The 20,487-nt window shown below is 49.5% G+C and overlaps 2 protein-coding genes across 2 annotated transcripts in view; one reads left to right on the top strand and one right to left on the bottom strand.

Moving 5' to 3' along the window:
- Nucleotides 1–11,775, top strand: part of IDH3A (isocitrate dehydrogenase (NAD(+)) 3 catalytic subunit alpha) — a 33,917-nt gene extending 22,142 nt beyond the window's left edge. The window contains exons 7-11 of the mRNA XM_060260168.1: nt 1,124–1,226; nt 1,313–1,377; nt 4,360–4,444; nt 7,548–7,700; nt 9,866–11,775. Coding sequence (XP_060116151.1) covers nt 1,124–1,226; nt 1,313–1,377; nt 4,360–4,444; nt 7,548–7,700; nt 9,866–9,949 — 490 coding nt within the window. The 3' untranslated portion in view covers nt 9,950–11,775. The remainder of the gene's footprint in view (nt 1–1,123; nt 1,227–1,312; nt 1,378–4,359; nt 4,445–7,547; nt 7,701–9,865) is intronic.
- A 2,817-nt stretch (nt 11,776–14,592) lies between these two features.
- Nucleotides 14,593–20,487, bottom strand: part of ACSBG1 (acyl-CoA synthetase bubblegum family member 1) — a 37,389-nt gene continuing 31,494 nt past the window's right edge. The window contains exons 12-14 of the mRNA XM_060259993.1: nt 17,286–17,425; nt 16,097–16,343; nt 14,593–14,686 (exon numbers count right to left, since the gene is read on the bottom strand). Of these exons, the coding sequence (XP_060115976.1) occupies nt 14,610–14,686; nt 16,097–16,343; nt 17,286–17,425 (464 nt within the window). The 3' untranslated portion in view covers nt 14,593–14,609. The remainder of the gene's footprint in view (nt 14,687–16,096; nt 16,344–17,285; nt 17,426–20,487) is intronic.

Here is a 20,487-nt window from a genome sequence, read left to right as displayed (position 1 = left end):
ACCCATTCTTCCCCACTTTCCTCTGTTTAAAAAAATCCGCTCTGTCAAACCACTAAGGTTTAAGATGGGACTGATTGGAGAGGAATGGTGCTTGGCTTAAATGCAAATTCTTCATAAGTAACGTCTAAGAAAACAGATTGACCTCTCATAAAAGAGTAGTTTGAGAGAACCGCTAGGCCTTCTGAAGGGGTGGTCTTGAATCGTGGCACTGGGTTCTTGTCTGGCAGCTCCTGCCACAGAAAACCCCACTCACCCTGGATCCTGAGGTTTGTATTGAAGATGATTTTGATATTGGATTTATGTCCCACCCTATGCTCTGAATCTCAGAGTCTCAGAGCGGCTCGCAATCTCCTTTACCTTCCTCCTGCACAACAGACACCCTGTGAGATAGGTGGGGCTGAGAGAGCTCTCCCAGAAGCTGTCCTTTCAAGGACAACACTGCGAGAGCTATAGGTGACCCAAGGCCACTCCAGCAGCTTCAAGTGGAGGAGTGGGGAATCAAACCTGGTTCTCCCAGATAAGAGTCTGCACACTTAGAGCTCTGGCTGACCCAAGGCCATTCCAGCAGCTGCAAGTGGAGGAGTGGGGAATCAAACCCAGCGCTCTCAGATAAGAGTCCTTGCACTTAACCACTACACCACACTGGCTCTGACAGTTGGTTCCAACTTTGTCTTTTAGCACTGAAATCACCTGAAATTGCAATAACCTCACTTTGCAATTGAACAAAGCAGAAGTCAAGTTGCACCTTTAAGATCAACCCAAGTTTTATTTAGAACGTAAGCTTTCGGGTGCTCTCTAAGACACTTCATCCGTCAAGGGGATCAGGTATTGTGGCTGGAATACATGCAGTTTGTTGATTAAGAGGGCAAATTAACTGATCACATGGTCACATAAAACAGTGCGGCTTGGATACAGCGTGTAGGAACAATTGTGGCTTGTTCAGACATTTGGTCTGGATAGCCACAAAAGGTAATAAAATTCCCCGCCCAATGGTGTTTCTGCAAATCTAGGTAAATCACAAAAGGGCATGGATATCCTAGTTGTTGTAACTTTGCAATAACAACTGTGATCACTTATGAGCTACCCTGACCAATCAGATTGCTTCTTATTTGCCCGTTTGCAGGCGAATGTCCGACGGCCTCTTCTTGAAAAAATGCAGGGAAGCAGCAGAGAACTGTAAAGATATTAAATTTAATGAAATGTATCTCGACACAGTGTGTCTGAATGTGAGTATAACGCTTGCCAGCTAAAGTATACAAATAGCTGCTGTTTTGGATGCCCTTGTAATACTCTTTCTTTCCCCCACCCTTAGATGGTTCAAGATCCAAGTCAGTTTGATGTCCTTGTTATGCCAAATTTGTACGGTGACATCCTGAGGTAAGAAGATAAGAGCGGGGTAGAGGACTGCGGGTTTTTTGAGAAGTGTACCAAACACCGGCCTTGTTTGTTTAGTTTAATTTAATTTAATCTTTCCATTTATACCCCGCTCGTGGCGCAGAGAGTTAAAGCTGCAGTACTGCAGCCCTGAGCTCTGCTCACGACCTGAGTTCGATCCCTGCGGAAGCTGGTTCAGGTAGCCGGCTCCAGGTTGACTCAGCCTTCCATCCTTCCGAGGTCGGTCAAATGAGTCCCCAGGTTGCTGGGGGGAAAGTGGAGAGGACTGGGGAAGGCAATGGCAAACCACCCCATAAAAAGTCTGATGTGAAAACGTTGTGAAAGCAACGTCACCCCAGAGTCGGAAATGACTGGTGCTTGCACAGGGGACCTTTCCTTTCCTTGCCGGGGGGAAAGCGTAGATGACTGGGGAAGGCAATGGCAAACCACCCCGTAAAAAGTCTGCCATGAAAACGTTGTGAAAGCAACGTCACCCCAGAGTCGGAAACGACGGGTGCTTGCACCGGGGACCTTGCCTTTCCTATCCCACAAGTGGGTTCGGGGCGGCTTACAACACTAAAACGAACCACATCAAAATCAAGCAGTGTCATAAATGCAGAAATGTCACATGAAATCAGAAGACCGTAATCCACACAATTGGCCACAAACCAGACAACAGCATATAGGCTGGAAGCTTTCAGCAAAACTTAAGAAGAAGATGATATTGGATTTATATCCCGCCCTCCACTCCGAAGAGTCTCAGAGCGGCTCACAATCTCCTTTACCTTCCTCCCCCACCACAGACACCCTGTGAGGTGGGTGGGGCTGGAGAGGGCTCTCACAGCAGCTGCCCTTTCAAGGACAACCTCTGCCAGAGCTATGGCTGTCCCAAGGCCATTCCAGCAGGTGCAAGTGGAGGAGTGGGGAATCAAACCCGGTTCTCCCAGATAAGAGTCTGCAGCACACTTAACCACTACACCAAACTGGTTCTCTTCCTCCCCCACAACAGACACCCTGTGAGGTGGGTGGGGCAGGAGAAGGCTCTCACAGCAGCTGCCCTTTCAAGGACAACCTCTGCCAGAGCTATGGCCTACCCAAGGCCATTCCAGCAGCTGCAAGTCGAGGAGTGGGGAATCCAACCCAGTTCTCCCAGATAAGAGAGCTATGGCTGACCCAAGGCCATTCCAGCAGCTGCAAGTGGAGGAGTGGGGAATCCAACCCAGTTCTCCCAGATAAGAGAGCTCTGGCTGACCCAAGGCCATTCCAGCAGGTGCAAGTGGAGGAGTGGGGAATCCAACCCAGTTCTCCCAGATAAGAGAGCTATGGCTGACCCAAGGCCATTCCAGCAGGTGCAAGTGGAGGAGTGGGGAATCAAACCCGGTTCTCCCAGATAAGAGTCCGCACACTTAAACCACTACACCAAACTGGCTCTCCTTAAGCACCTTGATAGTAGGGCACTGGGGGAAGCGATGGCTTCAGGGGACGCCCGCTGGATCAATTAAAAGCCTGGCAGAAGAGCTCCATCTTGCAGGCCCTGCGAAACTTGGATAAGTCCCTTAATCTTGCTCTCATTCCATGCAGCTTGCTGGCTTTGCCCATAAATTGGTCAGGGTGGTGTACAACATTACTTACGAGTTGCCCAGAGGTTGGTTTGTGTGTGTAGGAGTTGTGGTAGACACGGGACACACAAAGCTGTATAATTTGTCTGAGTGAGCCGTAATTGTTCCTAAACGCCCGTGCCTCCTGACTTGAACACTGTCATGGCTTTATCCAAGGAGACTGCCTGCCCAGTGCTTTCTCCTTTACCAGTCTGAAGAAAAGCAGGGACTCTCCCTAGAAGCTGGTCTGGCAATGATGGACGTGTGTCAAAAGCAACAGCGGCACTAGCATGCTGTCTTCTAGCTAGTTTGGTGTAGTGGTTAAGTGTGTGGACTCTTATCTGGGAGAACCGGGTTGGATTCCTCACTCCTCCATTTGCAGCTGCTGGAATGGCCTTGGGTCAGCCATAGCTCTGGGTGTGCAGACTCTTATCTGGGAGAACCGGGTTGGATCCCCCACTCCTCCACTTGCAGCTGCTGGAATGCCCTTGGGTCAGCCATAGCTCTGGGTGTGCAGACTCTTATCTGGGAGAACCGGGTTTGATTCCCCACTCCTCCACTTGCACCTGCTGGAATGGCCTTGGGTCAGCCATAGCTCTGGCAGAGGTTGTTCTTGAAAGGGCAGCTGCTGTGAGAGCCCTCTCCAGCCCCACCCACCTCACAGGGTGTCTGTTGTGGGGGAGGAAGGTAAAGGAGATTGTGAGCCGCTCTGAGACTCTTGGGAGTGGAGGGTGGGATATAAATCCAATATCATCTTCTTCTTCATTTTTTTAGCCAAGCTCCCTGTCTGTTCTTTTTTGGCCCTTCTCCAATTTGCGCTGTTCCCAAACATTGAAGCGGCCCCATGGCGCAGAGTGGTAAAGCAGCAGTACTGCAGTACTGTGATCTGAACTCTTTGCTCATGACCTGAGTTCTATCCCAGCAAAAGCTGGTTCAGGTAGCCGGCCCAAGGTTGACTCAGCCTTTCATCCTTCCGAGGTCGGTCAAATGAGTTCCCAGCTTGCTGGGGGGGAAGCGTAGATGACTGTGGAAGGCAATGGCAAACCACCCTGTAAAAAGTCTGCCGTGAAAACGTTGTGAAAGTAACGTCACCCTAGAGTCGGAAACGACTGGTGCTTGCACAGGGAACCTTTCCTTTTTCCTTTCAAGTGTTGTACATTTTTCTTTACGCTATTCAGAATTCACTAGTACTACTTGTTCTTGTTGAAACTGTCAAGATACGGGTTCAAGGCTTTCTTCGAGATATTCTCGTGTCATCAAAAACGTTTCGGCCTGTTCTCCATCCAGTCCAGCTTGTTGGCAGCATTCAGGTTTTTGAATACGCTCTGTTAAAACGCCTTCATGTACAATCTTCAAACTCTTCTTCTTCCCACACCCTCCCCGGCAGCGATTTGTGCGCAGGACTGATTGGTGGTCTCGGAGTAACGCCAAGCGGGAACATTGGTGCTAACGGAGTTGCCATCTTTGAATCGGTAAGGATCTCATCTTTGTAACCCAGCTCTGGAACAGCTAGATTCAAATTCACTAGCACCCTGGCGATGGCACAAGATTTGCGCAGTATGAGCTTGGGGAACTCTGACTCTCAAAAGGTTATACTTCGAAAACCTTCTTGATTTCGAAGGTGCTACTGGGGTTTAAATCTCTTCTACTTTACAGCAAGATGGCTACCCTTTGGAATGAAGGCCTTAGTTAAACCGAGTCCTAAACAAAACCATCCTCAGCTGTCTTCTGAAGACTGACAGTGAGTGGCCCAGGCATACCCGGAATTGTGGGGCTGCCACCAAAAAGGCCGTGCGTGCCCACTGAACAACCTTCTTTGAATGGCTAATCAAGAGGGGGTTGGATAAACATTTGGAGCGAAGGTCCATCACTACAGATGGAACACTCTGTCTAGGGCAATAATGCTCTGTATTCTTGGTGCTTGAGGGACAACAGTGGGAGGGCTTCTGGAGCTCTTGCCCCCCTGGTGGGCCTCCCGATGGCCCCTGGGTTTTGACTGCTGTTGGACTGGATGGGCCATTGACTTGATACAGTATGGCTTCTTTTATGTTCTTGTGTCTGGGACAGTGATGCTCTGTCTTCTTGTTGCGGGGGGCAGGGGCAACCATGGGAAGGCTTCTGGAGTTCTGGCCTTGCCAGTGGACCTTCTGAAAGCACCTGGGTTTTGGCCACTGTGACACGGAGTGTTGCACTGGATGGGCCGCTGGCCTGATCCAACATGGCTTCTCTTATGTTCTTATGTGACACAGAGTGTTGGACTGGATGGGCCACTGGCCTGATCCAACATGGCTTCTCTTATGTTCTTATGTGACACAGAGTGTTGGACTGGAGGGGCCACTGGCCTGATCCAGCATGGCTTCTCTTATGTTCTTATGTGACACAGAGTGTTGGACTGGATGGGCCACTGGCCTGATCCAACAGGGCTTCTCTTATGTTCTTCTGTGACACAGAGTGTTGGACTGGATGGGCCATTGGCCTGATCCAACAGGGCTTCTCTTATGTTCTTATGTGACACAGAGTGTTGGACTGGAGGGGCCATTGGCCTGATCCAACATGGCTTCTCTTATGTTCTTATGTGACACAGAGTGTTGGACTGGAGGGGCCATTGGCCTGATCCAGCATGGCTTCTCTTATGTTCTTATGTGACACAGAGTGTTGGACTGGAGGGGCCATTGGCCTGATCCAGCATGGCTTCTCTTATGTTCTTATGTGACACACAGTGTTGGACTGGATGGGCCATTGGCTTGATCCAACATGGCTTCTCTTATGTTCTTATGTGACACAGAGTGTTGGACTGGGTGGGCCATTGGCCTGATCCAACATGGCTTCTCTTATGTTCGTATGTGACACAGAGTGTTGGACTGGATGGACCATTGGCTTGATCCAACATGGCTTCTCTTATGTTCTTATGTGACACAGAGTGTTGGACTGGATGGGCCATTGGCTTGATCCAACATGGCTTCTCTTATGTTCTTATGTGACACACAGTGTTGGACTGGATGGGCCATTGGCTTGATCCAACATGGCTTCTCTTATGTTCTTATGTGACACAGAGTGTTGGACTGGGTGGGCCATTGGCCTGATCCAACATGGCTTCTCTTATGTTCTTATGTGACACAGAGTGTTGGACTGGGTGGGCCATTGGCCTGATCCAACATGGCTTCTCTTATGTTCATATGTGACACAGAGTGTTGGACTGGATGGACCATTGGCCTGATCCAACATGGCTTCTCTTATGTTCTTATGTGACACAGAGTGTTGGACTGGGTGGGCCATTGGCCTGATCCAACATGGCTTCTCTTATGTTCGTATGTGACACAGAGTGTTGGACTGGATGAGCCATCGGTCTGATCCAACATGGCTTCTCTTATGTGACACAGAGTGTTGCACTGGATGGGCCGCTGGCCTGATCCAAAATGGCTTCTCTTATGTTCTTATGATTGTGATGGGACCATCAGGAAGGCCTCTCTGTGTGATATTAATCCCTGGGCCAGGAACATACGGGAGAAGACGATCCTTCAGATAACCCTGGTCTCAAGCTGCACCTTTTGGGGCAGTGATGCTCTGTGTTCTTGGTACTTGCGGGGGAGGGACTTCTAGTGTCCTTGCCCCACTGATGGACCTCCTGATGGCACCTGGTGGGGGGGAAGGTTGGCCACTGTGTGACAGTGTTGGGACAGGACGGGCCATTGGCCCGATCCAACATGACTTCTCTTATATTCTTCTGTCTGGGGCACTGATGCTCTGTATTCTTGGTGCTTGGGGGGAGCACAGTGGGAAGGCTTCTAGTGTCCTGGCCCCACTGATGGACCTTCTGATGGCACCTGGGTTTTTTGGCCACTGTGTGAAACAGAGTGCTGGACTGGATGGGCCATTGGCCTGATCCAACATGGCTTCTCTTATGTTCTTATGTCTTGGGCAGTGATGCTCTGTATTCTGGGTGCTTGGGAGGGGCAACAGTGGGAGGGCTTCTAGTGTCCTGGCCCCACTGTTGGACCTCCTGATGGCACCTAGTGGAGGGGAAGGTTGGCCACTGTGTGACAGTGTTGGGACAGGACGGGCCATTGGCCTGATCCAACATGGCTTCTCTTATGCCGATAGGGTTTCAAAGATCAAAACCAACCCCTTGAATCGGGCTTGGGAGAGGATCAGTAGCCAGTGTAATTGCTGCAGTATCCGGGTCACGTGCTCCCAGTATGATATACTGATGATATCTTTTATCCATGGGTGTGGGGTTTTTTTTTTTTAAGTCATTTACTGTTTTCGCACACAGCTTACCTCGCAGTCACAATCCTGTTCCCTCCGCAGCGTCTATCAGATTTCCCACCATCTGCGCGGGAGTTACAGGAAGTGCTGCGGCTTTTGCGTAGCAAACGTAAACTGGGTTTTAGCGGTTTACGTTTGCTACGCAAAAGCCACAGCACTTCCTGTAACTTCGGCGCAGATGGTGGGAAATCCACTCGGACACTGCGGAGGGAACAGGATTGTGACTGCGAGGTAAGCTGTGTGCGAAAACGGTCCTTGTCGCAGGCTAAGGCAAAACCTCAGTGTGATAAGAGCTCCTTCCCTTCGTAGGTTCACGGCACTGCTCCCGACATCGCTGGGAAGGACTTGGCCAACCCCACCGCCCTGCTCTTGAGCGCGGTGATGATGCTGCGTCACATGGGCCTGCAAGACCATGCCAGGAGAATAGAGGCCGCCTGCTTCGATACGATCAAGGACGGGAAGGTACTCTCAGCCGCTCTCCGTTCTTCCCAGGCTATGCTCAGCCCTCCTTAGGCCTCCCTGACATTCTTTTCCGTGCAAGTAATTCACAGAGGCGTGCTTTTTCTGCACGTGCAGTGTGTTTGACAGCACCGAAGGGTGTTGTGTCACCTTTGAAGGTTAGGTTTATCGCCGCAGAAGATTTGTCGCTACAGAAGATTTTGCTGCGGCAAAGCAGGCCATAGTGCACAAAAAGCTAATGGCACTATAAATTCATGGGTATGCATGTATGTATGTATTTATTTGTATTCATATCCCGCCCTCCCCACCAAAGGAGGCTGAGGGTGGCTCACAACACGTGGCATACGATAAAACATTTATATCAAAAGGCATTAAGAACAATTTGGTGCCAGTTTCAGTACAGATTATGCGGCCCCGTGGTGCAGAGTGGTAAAGCAGCAGTACTGTGGTCTGAACTTTCTGCTCGCAACCTGAGTTCGATTCCGGCGGAAGCTGGATTCAGGTAGCCGGCCCGAGGTTGACTCAGCCTTCCATCCTTCTGAGGTCGGTAAACTGAGTGCCCAGCTTGCTGGGGGGGAAGCGTAGATGACTGGGGAAGGCAATGGCAAACCACCCCGTAAAAAGTCTGCTGTGAAAACATTGTGAAAGCAACGTCACCCCAGAGTTGGAAACGACTGGTGCTTGCAAAGGGGACCTTTCCTTTTCCTTGAGTTGTGACCGGAGTTCGATCCCAGCGAAAGCTGGTTCAGGTAGCTGGCCCAAGGTTGACTCAGCCTTCCATCCTTCTGAGGTTGGTCAAAGGAGTCCCGACTCCCCAGCTTGCTAGAGGGAAAGCGTAGATGACTGGGGAAGGCAATGGCAAACCACCCTGTAAAAAGTCTGCCGTGAAAACAACATCACCCCAGAGTCGGAAACGACTGGTGCTTGCACAGGGGACCTTTCCTTTTTTCAGTACAGATTAAATTCTTAATCTTAAGAATTTAACGATCTTAAGGTGGATCTCATCAGGTTAGTCCTTGGACGGGAGACCACCGAGTAAGGTTCAGTGAGCACCACGAGACCATTTGAAGACGCTCTGTGGTGAAAAATGCTGTCAAGTCACTGTCAATTGACAGTGATGCAGCAGAGTTTTCAAGGCAGAGGTAAGCAATGGCAAACCGCTTCTGAAGAATTCTTGTCCTGACCGTGATGGCCATGGCTGGCCTGATATTGTCAGATCTTAGAAACTCAGCAGGTTCGGCCCTGGCTAGGACTTGGATGGGAGACCACCAAGGAGGTCTGGGGTCGCTACGCAGAGGCAAGAAATGGCAAATTGTTTCTGAATGTCCCTTGCCTTGACCAGGATAGCCCAGGTTAGCCCAGTCTCATCAGATCTCAGAAGCTAATCAAGGTTGGCCCTGGTTAGGACTTGGATGGGAGACCACCAAGGAAATCTGGGGTTGCTACGCAGAGGAAGGCAAAACCACCCCTGAACTTCTCTTGTCCTGACCTTTATGGCCAAGGCCAGCCTGAGCTTTTCAGTTCACAGAAACCTGGGGTCGGCCTGGTTAGTCCTTGAATGAGCGGCCACTAAGGAAGTCTAGGGTTGCTACTCAGAGGTAGGCAATGGCAAGCTAGCTCTGCTTGTCCCTTGCCTCGTAAACCCTACAGGGTCACCCAGAGGTCGCTTGTGGGAAGGATGGGATATAAATCAAGAAGAAATAAATGTGTCAGTTTTACAGCACTTGAAGGTTCCACAACTCTCCTTTCTGCAGTGTTGTGTCAGACTTGAGAGCTAACTACCCCTTTAGGATCTGCCTGCATGAATAGCTTCTAATGGACAGAGACTTCTTCTCTGGAAAAGACCTTGGCACACGCTGGTATAGGAGAACGTCCATTTGTTGCCACTCTTACGTAAAAAAAAGGGGAGGGACGGTGGCTCAGTGGTAGAGCATCTGCTTGGTAAGCAGAAGGTCCCAGGTTCAATCCCTGGCATCTCCAAAAAGGGGTTCAGGCAAGTAGGCATGAAAATCCTCAGCTTGAGACCCTGGAGAGCCGCTGCCAGTCTGAGAAGACAATACTGAATTTGATGGACCGAGGGTCTGATTCAGTATAAGGCAGCTTCATATGTTCACTCAGTGTCCAAATCCAGCCACCCCAATTGAAATTTTTCCCCTTCTCCATTTCAGGTCTTGACCAAAGATTTAGGAGGCAACGCCAAGTGCTCAGAAATCACAGCGGAGATATGTCAGAGAGTGAAGGATATGGAATAACGACAAACACTCCCGCCCTATGTATCGTGTCAGTTTCAAGCACTCCTGACGGATCTTCTTACTTCAAACGCATTTGCTGCCTGCAATTTATATATACTTTTGGTTTGACTTTCCCTCAGAGAAAGCAAGCTTCTTCCTCTGTTTTTTTTTTTTATGACGAAGCCTCTTTGTTAAATCACTTCAGCCCAAATGGATGGTATTATTCTCGTGCCTTTTTTCTTTTTTTGCCAGACCGCTTTCTAAGTGCATTTTCGTCCATTTATATATGTGTTGCACATCCTTCCCCCCCATCCCCCCCTCTCTCTTTTTTGGGGGGGTAGAAGTTCTTTTAGGGTACAGGATGAAGTAGTCGGCCATCTTTCCCATTTCAGAATCTTTTTTGCTTTCCAGAAATCCCTTAGTATGAGAATGCGCAACCTTAAAAAGTGGATTTGCTGGGTTTATTCAGTCTGTGGTCTGTATGGAGCGCAGGCTGCTCTGGGGCCTTTAAAAATAGCACAGGTCTATATATATATATATATATTTCCTAAAGCAAAACAAAAAAAACTTGAATTAACCTCTTGAGAGGCCAGTGGAAAGAATACCTTTGAATGTGCTCTTTCAGCACCTGAGAATTGTCCTATGAAAGCAATGAGTAAATGACTTCTGTTTGCGTAAGCTCTGGATTTTCAAAGACTGTGCATAAAATCCAGGGCATCTTAAACCATGTGGTGTCTCTGCATCTAGATAGACTCCCCCCAACCCCCAGATGGCTTGATCTAGCAGCTTTCAATGAAGATGAAATGCAAACTGATTTTGTCCGCTGTTGATCAAAAGGCGGGGGGTGGGGGGGGGGCGTCTTTTTCGATCTGATACCAAATACACTGTCCGCTATTCCCAAATCTGAGGGCCTTTATGTTACGCTCACTTCCTGTACTATTATTCAGTTTACATTTATACTCCTCTGTAATAAGTGGTTATTCAAAACAACCAAAACGGAAGACGAATGAGATTATGTAGCCAGCCCGGGGGGAAGATGAGGCAAAGGGGACTCTCAGCTGGCGTGGCTGAAGACCGTCCTGTGTCACTGTTTCTACTCCAAATAACATCCGGTAGTACAAAACGGACACCGTAATAGATCCCTGTGGTGTCTTCCCTTCCCTGCGGTCGGCAGCTAGTTAAATAGAACAGGGCTGGGGAGGCTCACAGACCCGTGGCGCGGTCGGGTTTCGAAGCCCCCATCCGGTTTTCTGCACACTGCCATGCATCTTCCACCATGCCGGGTTCCAGCATGAGAGAGGCAGGAAGCAGGATTCTGGGTTTTTTTATCTCCCCTCTTACGGGCTCTGCCTGAAAAGTGTCAAAGTGCTAAACTTTTTCCTTGTCCCATGTTACGTTTGGGGGGAACGTGCGTGACGCCTACCCCTATGAATGTTTCAGCGTAACAGCCAGTTTCTCCAGTACGTGTGGTACACTTCCACCCTCTCTCCAAAACCCTGTTTGTTGAACTTCAGCTGTCCGCTTCTCGAACTGTGAGCCCAAGCTTTATAGAGTCGGTCTGCCTCGTCCCCCGGATTCCCCACTCGGCTTCTGCACAACCCAAATTGGCGATGCTGAGGGTTCAGGAGTCTGTGGTCTTATTCTCTCTCTCCCCCCCCCCCCATTTCTGCATTGAGAATACTTGTTAATTTCCGTTTTTGTACCTCAGTATGGGCTGGCTTGAAAGAAAGAACTCTTGCTGCTTCTGTGTTTTATCTGCTGCTGCTTCCGTCTCTTTGGATTGTACTGGGGGGAATTACCAATGGCGCACAAGGTGGAGAAAACAGAATAAAGATCTCCCAAAGACACACTCCCCATCTGTCTTCATTATCGTGAGAGACTGTTAGTCTGAAGTGCTCTGAAGAATGCCAAACACAGTCCCTTCATGGCGAGTATTCGTTCCTTCCGGAATCCCTCCCACTGTTGCCCCTCCCCAAGCACCAAGAATACCACCCCAGACATAACAACATAAGCCATGTTGGATCAGGCCAATGGCCCATCCAGTCCAACACACAGTGGCCAAAATCCAGGGGCTGTCAGGAGATCCACCAGTGGGGCCAGAACTCCAGAAGCCCTCCCACTGTTGCCCCCACCCAGCACCAAGAAGACCAAGAACCCCAGCCCCAGACATAAGAACATAACAGAAGCCATGTTGGATCAAGCCAATGTCCCATCCAATTCAACACTGTGGTGCATGGTGGCCAAAACCTGGGGGCCATCAGGAGGTCCACCAGCAGGACCAGAATTCCAGAAGCCCTCCCACTTTTGCCTCCCAAACACCAAGAATACAGAGCATCAAATCTGAGAGAAGCCATGTTGGATCAGGCCAATGGCCCATCCAAGTCCAACGCTCTGCGTCACACAGTGGCCAAAACCCCAGGGCCATCAGAAGGTCCACCAGTGGGGCCAAAACTCCAGAAGCCCTCCCACTCTTGCCCCCACAAGCGCCATGAAGACAGCATCAATACCCCAGAAGGCAGGGCTGGGGACAGGATGGAACCTCAGCAGGTTTTAGTACCAATCTCCAAAGCAGCTATTTTCTCCCGGGGACCTGACCTGTATCATCAGAAGATTGGTTGTAATTTAGAAGATCTCCAGGCCCTACTTGGAGGTTGGCAGCCCTATTTGCAGCCCTCTTCTCCTGGTTTAACTCTTGTGACACGGTTTCAAGAAGAGCTACGATACTCAATGCGTTGCGCACACCCCCACCACCCTGACCCAGAAATGCAGAAGCACTTTGGAAGATAAGAGTTACGTATTCTAATAGCTTTCTCAAGCAGTTGATCTTATGGAGCAATTTGAAATGGGTAGCCGTTGTTAATGCTCTTTGTTAGAGAGGAGGCTTGAAACCTAACCAGCGAGACGGCACCTAAGACACACTTGGCTAGGCCTCCTTTGAAGGAGAGCCAGGTTATCTCCGTTTTATTCCTTCCTAGGGGTCTTCCTGTAGTCCAGAATCTGTAAATAAGTTGAATTTTTCATCTGCCTTTCTTCCAAGGAGTTTATACAGCTGGCGCGCCCCAATGTAAGATAACCTCACAACAGCCCTGCAAGGTAGATCAGTCCAAGTAATCTGGCCCACCCTACTCTCACCTCTGTGTTTGAGGACCACCATGTCTCTCTCACAGTGTTTCTGAGGGTTAGTGCCCATGAAAGCTCATACCTTGAATAAAACTGTTGGTCTTATCGGTGACTGGCTGGACTCAAAATGTGTTCTAGTTCAGGGGAGGCCAAACTTGCTTAACATAAGAGCCACATAGAATAAACATCTGAAGTTTGAGAGCTGCAAGACACGCACATTAGATATTTGAGAGCCCCAAGATGAAGGAAGGAAGGAAAATAGATTGGGGGAGGGAGAGGTGGGAAAAAAGCAACTTTAAATGCCTTCTCCAAGCCAGCCAATGGGCCAGTGGGGACTTCGAGAGCCACACGGTATGCGTGAAAGAGCCACATGTGGCTTCCGAGCCGCAGTTTGGCCACCCCTGGTCTAGTCTTTCCTCTACGTTTGTCTTGACCTGCTAAGCAAAGCCATTTTTCCGGAGACATTTTTGAACCCCCGTTTCCATTTAATGTTTTGACCTTATCCCGAAAATGAGCACTCCTCTTCCGCTTCGATCTATCTTGTTCTATTTATTGATTTTTTTCCCCCATAGATGAGAGCAGCGTTTGCATAATGAAACAGTTTGGTCCAAAGTTTTCAAATATACGTTAGTTCAGATTGATTTGCTACAAAGGGTACCAGTAGAGAGCTGCAAAGAAAGCCAATTTGGTGGTTAAGTGTGCAGGCCCTTATGTGGGAGAACCAGGTTTGATTCCCCACTCCTCCACTTGCAGCTGCTGGAATAGCCTTGGCTCAGCCATAGCTCTCGCAAGAGTTGTCCTTGAAAGGGCAGCTTCTGTCAGAACTCTCTCAGCCCCACCTACCTCACAGGGTGTCTGTTGTGGGGGAAGAAGAAGAAGAACTGCAGATTTATACCCTGCCCTTCTCTCTGAATCAGAGACTCAGAGCGGCTCACAATCTCCTTTATCTTCTTCCGCCACAACAGACACCCTGTGAGGTGGGTGGGGCTGAGAGGGCTCTCACAGCAGCTGCCCTTTCAAGGACAACCTCTGCCAGAGCTATGGCTAACCCAAGGCCATTCCAGCAGGTGCAAGTGGAGGAGCGGGGAATCAAACCCGGTTCTCCCAGATAAGAGTCCGCACACTTAACCACTACACCAAACTGGCTCTCAGATTGTGAGCCGCTCTGAGACTCTGATTCAGAGAAAAGTGTGAGGTATAAATCTATAATCTTCTACCTCTTAAAAAAAAAAAGCTTGTTTAACTAAAATGTCAAAATAGGAAGGAATTCTATTACTGTGCAGTAAATGGCGTAGCTAGGTAATGACAGGGGAATCCAGGTTGCTGAACTCCATGGCAGAGCAGAAATTTGAACCAGCGTCTTCGTGACACTAGTCTGAATTCTAAACACTATACTGCACTGGCCAAACCAGATTAAAGAGGTGTGTGAAACCACCACACAGAGCAAAATTCTGAAACTATAAAGAAAGAGCTGGGAAGATCCGCCCGTCCTTTGCGGAGCTGTTTTGAAGAAAGCCGAGTTGCCAAATTGGTTTTACATCGCAGAGAAACAGTCCCGGCTTCAGTCTCGATAAAAGGCTTCGATCGTGTCTTGATACTTCTCAAGCACGGCTTGTCGCCTTAATTTCATTGTGGGCCCTAAAAAGGAAAAGTCATATTATGTTGGTTGCAATAGAAAGGTGTTTTTTTGCCACGGGATTTGGAAACAAATTCCTAAGCCACCGTCGCAACGATCTTCTGTGAAACCCCGTTTTAGAAACATTGTGAAAAAGAAACAAAATCTTAGATAACAGCTGCAAGTCTGCCTCTGGAAAGATCAGATTGCTGTTGCAGGTTGGGTCTCATGAGCGTGATCCAATGCTCCACACAGTGAGGAATCTTTGGGCGCCATTGAATTCCTCCATGGCCTTTGAAAAAACTGATGTTTGCCACCGATCCGGGGCCGCCAGCCCAGGGGACTTGTCTACACCAGGGGTCCCCAAACACAGAACCAGTTTGGTGTCATGGTTAAGAGCACAGACTCTAATCTGGAGAGCCAGGTTTGATTCCCCACTTCTCTACATGCAGCCAGCTGGGTGACCTTGGGCCAGTCGCAGTTCTCTCTGAGCTGTTCTGCTCAAGAGCAGTTTCTGTCAGAGCTCTCTCAGCACACGCACCCCCCACCACCTCACAGGGTGTCTGTTGTGGGGAGAGGAAGGGAAGGAGATTATAAACTGCTCTGAGACTCCGAGTGAAGGGCAGGATATAAATCCAATCTCTTCTTCGATGCCTGCTGAAGGTGCAGCCATTTTGGTGCCCACTAAGTATTTTTAGAAAGTGGGTGGGCATCAGGTGGGGCTTTGCCCGTCAGGGCTTCTCACTGGCTGTGCAGATTTTTGCATTGGCACTGGCAGCAGCTACTACTACAATACAAGAATCTTCCCTGTGTGATGGAAGATAAGCTGCGGCAGCCATTTTGCGGCTGCCTCCACCTCCTGTGGCAGCCATTTTGTGGCTGGCTCCGCCTCCTGTGGCAGCCATTTTGTCACTGTTTGGTGTAGTGGTTAAGTGTGTGGACTCTTATCTGGGAGAACCGGGTTTGATTCCCCACTCCTCCACTTGCACCTGCTGGAATGGCCTTGGGTCAGCCATAGCCCTGGCAGAGGTTGTCCTTGAAAGGGCAGCTGCTGTGAGAGCCCTCTCCAGCCCCACCCACCTCACAGGGTGTCTGTTGTGGGGGAGGAAGGGAAAGGAGATTGTGAGCCGCTCTGAGACTCTTCGGAGTGGAGGGCGGGATATAAATCCAATATCTTCATCTACCTCACAGGGTGTCTGTTGTGGGGGAGGAAGGGAAAGGAGATTGTGAGCCGCTCTGAGACTCTTCGGAGTGGAGGGCGGGATATAAATCCAATATCATCTTCTTCTTCTTCACTGTCCCTCCCCCCCCATCTCACAATTCCAAAGGGGCCCTCAGGCTTATAAAGGTCGGGGATCCCCAGTCTACACCCTCAGTTGAAGAAGACGGGCCGTTTTCGTTTCATATCAAACCCCAGCTGTCGGGAAGCTTACCAAATTCTCCACCGGCGATGGAAAAATCCTTTTCCAGGATTGCCCATTTCTGGATGCGTTGGACATTGGCAACAGCACGTGCATTCACGCGGTCAATGCCTTCTTGGATGGCCCGGTACATGTCCGGATCCCGCTCCTTCACGATCTCCGAGGCCTTGGTGGCATTGCTACCGACCTTTTTGCAGAAATCGCGAGCCTCTTGGGTCAGGCAGTCGGTGGGTTCCGATGTCTCTGGATCGACGACGCACTGGAACAAACGGAGCTTGGGTTTTTTCTTCTTAATAATATATTTTATTTCTCATTAGAAAAAAAAAAGGGTGGCAGCGCAAGTCGAAGCAAAAACCAGCAATACAATGATTTGAAAACTGAAGTATAACGATGAACGTAATTATCGATACGATATTATTGTAAAGAACAAGGATTTTCTCAGTCGCTCTCTTGCTTAGGCGCTGTATAAAACAGAAGCAAGATATCGTTCTGTTCCTTTCTCTCTCGGTTTGCTTCTCCTGTATCCTCCCTCCGCTAAAGAAGAAGAATCGCTTTTGCTAAATCAGAAAGCCGAGGGGTGTGCGTTCGGTTAGCAATGAAGGTAGCAAAGGAAACCAGACAGGTTCAAACTTAGTCGTAAAAGGGCCTATTTCAGCCTCCTGAACAACGGAAGCTATTTTGGCCATCGAACAGATCTCACCAACTTTCTTCAGCCAGTTGGGGGAGCTTTTGTAGAGTTGCAAATGTGACATAAAGGGGAAGGTTTACATGTGCATCACCACTGCACGAAGATTTCAGTACTGTCAGGGACCATGGCTCAAGGACACAACATCTGCTCAGCATGCCGAAGATCCCAGGTTCAATTCCCGGCATCTCCAAAAAATATTCTCAAGAATTTTATGTTTTATTGATAAAGTAAACATCAAGAAGCTAAACTTTTTAAAGGATCTGGCCTAGGTGAAAACTTGAACCTGAGACCCTGGAGAGAATCGGCCTTAATAGTTGAATCCAGGGGTGGAATTCTAGCAGGAGCTCCTTTGCATATTAGGCCACAGCCCCTGATGTAGCCAGTCCTCCAAGAGCTTACAAAAAAGAGCCTAGTAAGCTCTTGGAGGATTGGCTACATCAGGGGGTGTGGCCTGATATGCAAAGGAGCTCCTGCTAGAATTCCACCCCTGTTGGATCCTGCAGAACCCCTTACCTTTAAAGTCAGCAACATGGATAAGAACTTCTTGCGGTCGCCAATCAGCATGGCATTGCTCAGAAGAGGCAGCTCTTTCTTCACGGCATCCTCGATCGGCAGCGGAGGCACGTTTTCCCCTCCAGCTGTGACGAGGATCTCTGGGGGAAAGTGCAGCACACAGCAATCGCCTTGACTTTTTAAAATTGCTTTCTCTACTTTGTTTTTTTTTTTTACCGTGCCTTTCTCTTCAAAGTGCTAGGGATGCCAGCCTCCAGGCAGGACTTAGGATCCCCTGGAATCACAACTTATCTCAAGACGACAGAGAAGAAGAAGATATTGGATTTATATCCCGCCCTCCACTCCGAAGAGTCTCAGAGCGGCTCACAATCTCCTTTCCCTTCCTCCTCCACAACAGACACCCTGTGAGGTGGGTGGGGCTGGAGAGGGCTCTCACAGCAGCTGCCCTTTCAAGGACAGAGTCTCAGAGCGGCTCACAATCTCCTTTCCCTTCCTCCCCCACAACAGACACCCTGTGAGGTAGATGAAGATATTGGATTTATATCCCGCCCTCCACTCCGAAGAGTCTCAGAGCGGCTCACAATCTCCTTTCCCTTCCTCCCCCACAACAGACACCCTGTGAGGTGGGTGGGGCTTAGACGACTCTCACAGCAGCTGCCCTTTCAAGGCCAACCTCTGCCAGAGCTATGGCTGACCCAAGGCCATGCCAGCAGGTGCAAGTGGAGGAGTGGGGAATCAAATATACGGTTCTCCCAGATAAGAGTCTGCACACTTAACCACTACACCAAACTGGCTCTCAGAGATCATCTCCCCTGGTGAAAATGGCTGCTTTGGAGGGTGGAGTCTATGGCATTGTATCCGACTGAGGCCCCTGCCCTCTCCAGGCTCCGCCCCCCCAAATCTCTAGGACAGGTGTGGCCAACGGTAGCTCTCCAGATGTTTTTTTGCCTACAACTCCCATCAGCCCCAGCCATTGGCCACCCCTGCTCTAGGAGTTTCCCACCTGGATCTGGCTACCCTGCCCCCCCCCATCCACTGTTGGTGGCCAGGAGGGGCCTGGGAACACTACTCATGTCATTTCCCTTTCCTCCACTCTAGTCTGCTGCTTCACCCAAAGAGTCATCAACACATGGAATTCACTGCCACAGGAAATGGTGGCAGCTGCAAGCACAGACAGCTTCAAGAGGGGATTGGAGAAACGTATGGAACAGAGGTACATCAGTGGCTGTAAGCCAAAAGGTAGAAATGTCTGGGGCAGTGATGCTCTCTGTACTCTTGGTGTTTGGAGGGCCACAGTGGAGTTCTGGCCGCACTGGTGGATCTCCTTGTGGAACCTGGGCTTTAGCCACTGTGTGACAGAGTGTTGGGCTGCACACTTCGTGACTGGGCAGAACTTTACTATATTAGCCAACTATCCCAATGGGGATAGTGATTTTTAGGATAAAAGTATGCGTCTGGCATTCTGATCCCAAAACTCCCTCCCTCCCACCCCCAGTTTGCTGAATAGGGGCAGCATGACTGAAATGCAATCTGCAAAACTACCAGGAGAGGGCAGACCAGGACAAAGCACAATACAATTGCTTTCTACCGGAACTCGGCAAAGGGAGAAAAATCCCGGCATGTTAATACGCTAGAGCTGCTAACTCCAGGTTGGGAAACTCATGGAGATTTAGGAGAGAGCGTGGGAAGGGCAGAGGAGGGGAACCTCACTAGGGCATAATCCCATAGAGTCAGAAGCTGCTATTTATTCCAGGGGAAGAAGAAGAAGAATTGCAGATTTATACCCCGCCCTTCTCTCTGAATCAGAGACTCAGAGCAGCTTACAATCTCCTATATCTATATCACAACAGACACCCAGTGAGGTGGGTGGGGCTGAGAGAGCTCTCACAGCAGCTGCCCCTTCGAGGACAACCTCTGCCAGAGCTATGGCTGACCCAAGGCCATTCCAGCAGCTGCAAGTGGAGGAGCGGGGAATCAAACCCGGTTCTCTCAGATAAGAGTCCGCACATTTAATCACTACACCAAACTGGCTCTCTGATCTCTGTAGTGCAATTGTAATTCCAGGAAAACGCCAGGCTGTACCTGGAGGTTGGCAACCATGGAATACACACATAAGGCACTATCTCTCGGGATTTTTTTACTCTAATTCAAAGGGAGACTCTACATAGCAGGGGTGGCCAAACTGCGGCTCGGGAGCAACATATAGCTATTTCACACCTATTATGTGGCTCTTGAAGCCCCGTCTGCTGGCTCGGAAAAGGCATTTCTCTCTTTAAATCACTTCTCCAAGCCAAGCCAGTCGGAGGTTTGGAGAATGCATTTAAGGTTGCTTTCTTTCCACCTCTCCCTCCCCCCATCTTTTTGCCTTCCTTCCTTGCAGCTCTCAAACATCTGATGTTCACGTCTTGCGGCTCTCAAACATCTGACGTTTATTCTGTTTGGCTCTCGTGTTAAGCGAGTTTGGCCACCCTTGCTACATAGTATATTTGCGCGGGAGGAAAAATGACTTTTCTTCTCTTATCCATTGTTATGCATTATTAATAGCTGATGGCTGAGTCTCCTTTGGACCGACACAGCTTCCTTCCAATTAAGACAATCCCAGCGTGAGCCTTCCAATCAGAGGCATTGGGTGATCATTCAAGAAGGCTTCTGAAAGAATTCTGCTATAATAATAAATTCCTACAGCCAGGGAGGGGCTTGTGGGAACCTTTTAATAAAGAGAAGGAGGAACGGAATTCTTGGAGACTAGCACGTGTGTGTGCAGGCAGCTCGGTTAAAAACGAGGTGGACTAGAAAACTTGATCATGCTAGATGCTAGAGAATACGCCAGAGAGCCAGTTTGGCGTAGTGGTTAAGAGCACAGACTCTTCTCTGGGAGAACCGGGTTTGATTCCCCACTCCTCCTCCACATGCAGCCAGCTGGGTGACCTTGGGGTCAGTCACGGTTTTATCAGCGCTCTCACAGCCCCATCAACCTCACAGGGTGTCTGTTGCAGGGAAGGGAAGGGAAAGGAGACTGTAAGCCATTCTAAGACTCCGAGTAAAGGGCAAGGTATAAATCGAATTTCTCCTCCTCCTCCTCCTCCTCACATGGAATTCACTGCCACAGGAGGTGGTGGCAGCTGCAAGCATAGACAGCTTCAAGAGGGGATTGGATTAACCTGTGGAGCAGAGGTCCATCAGTGGCTATTAGCCACAGTGT

The sequence above is a fragment of the Heteronotia binoei genome, chromosome 19, assembly GCF_032191835.1.
Source record: "Heteronotia binoei isolate CCM8104 ecotype False Entrance Well chromosome 19, APGP_CSIRO_Hbin_v1, whole genome shotgun sequence".
In the NCBI taxonomy this organism is placed as follows: Eukaryota; Metazoa; Chordata; class Lepidosauria; order Squamata; family Gekkonidae; genus Heteronotia; species Heteronotia binoei.
The sequence above is the reverse complement of the archived record's forward strand: the minus strand, read 5'-3'. Positions and strand labels throughout refer to the sequence as shown.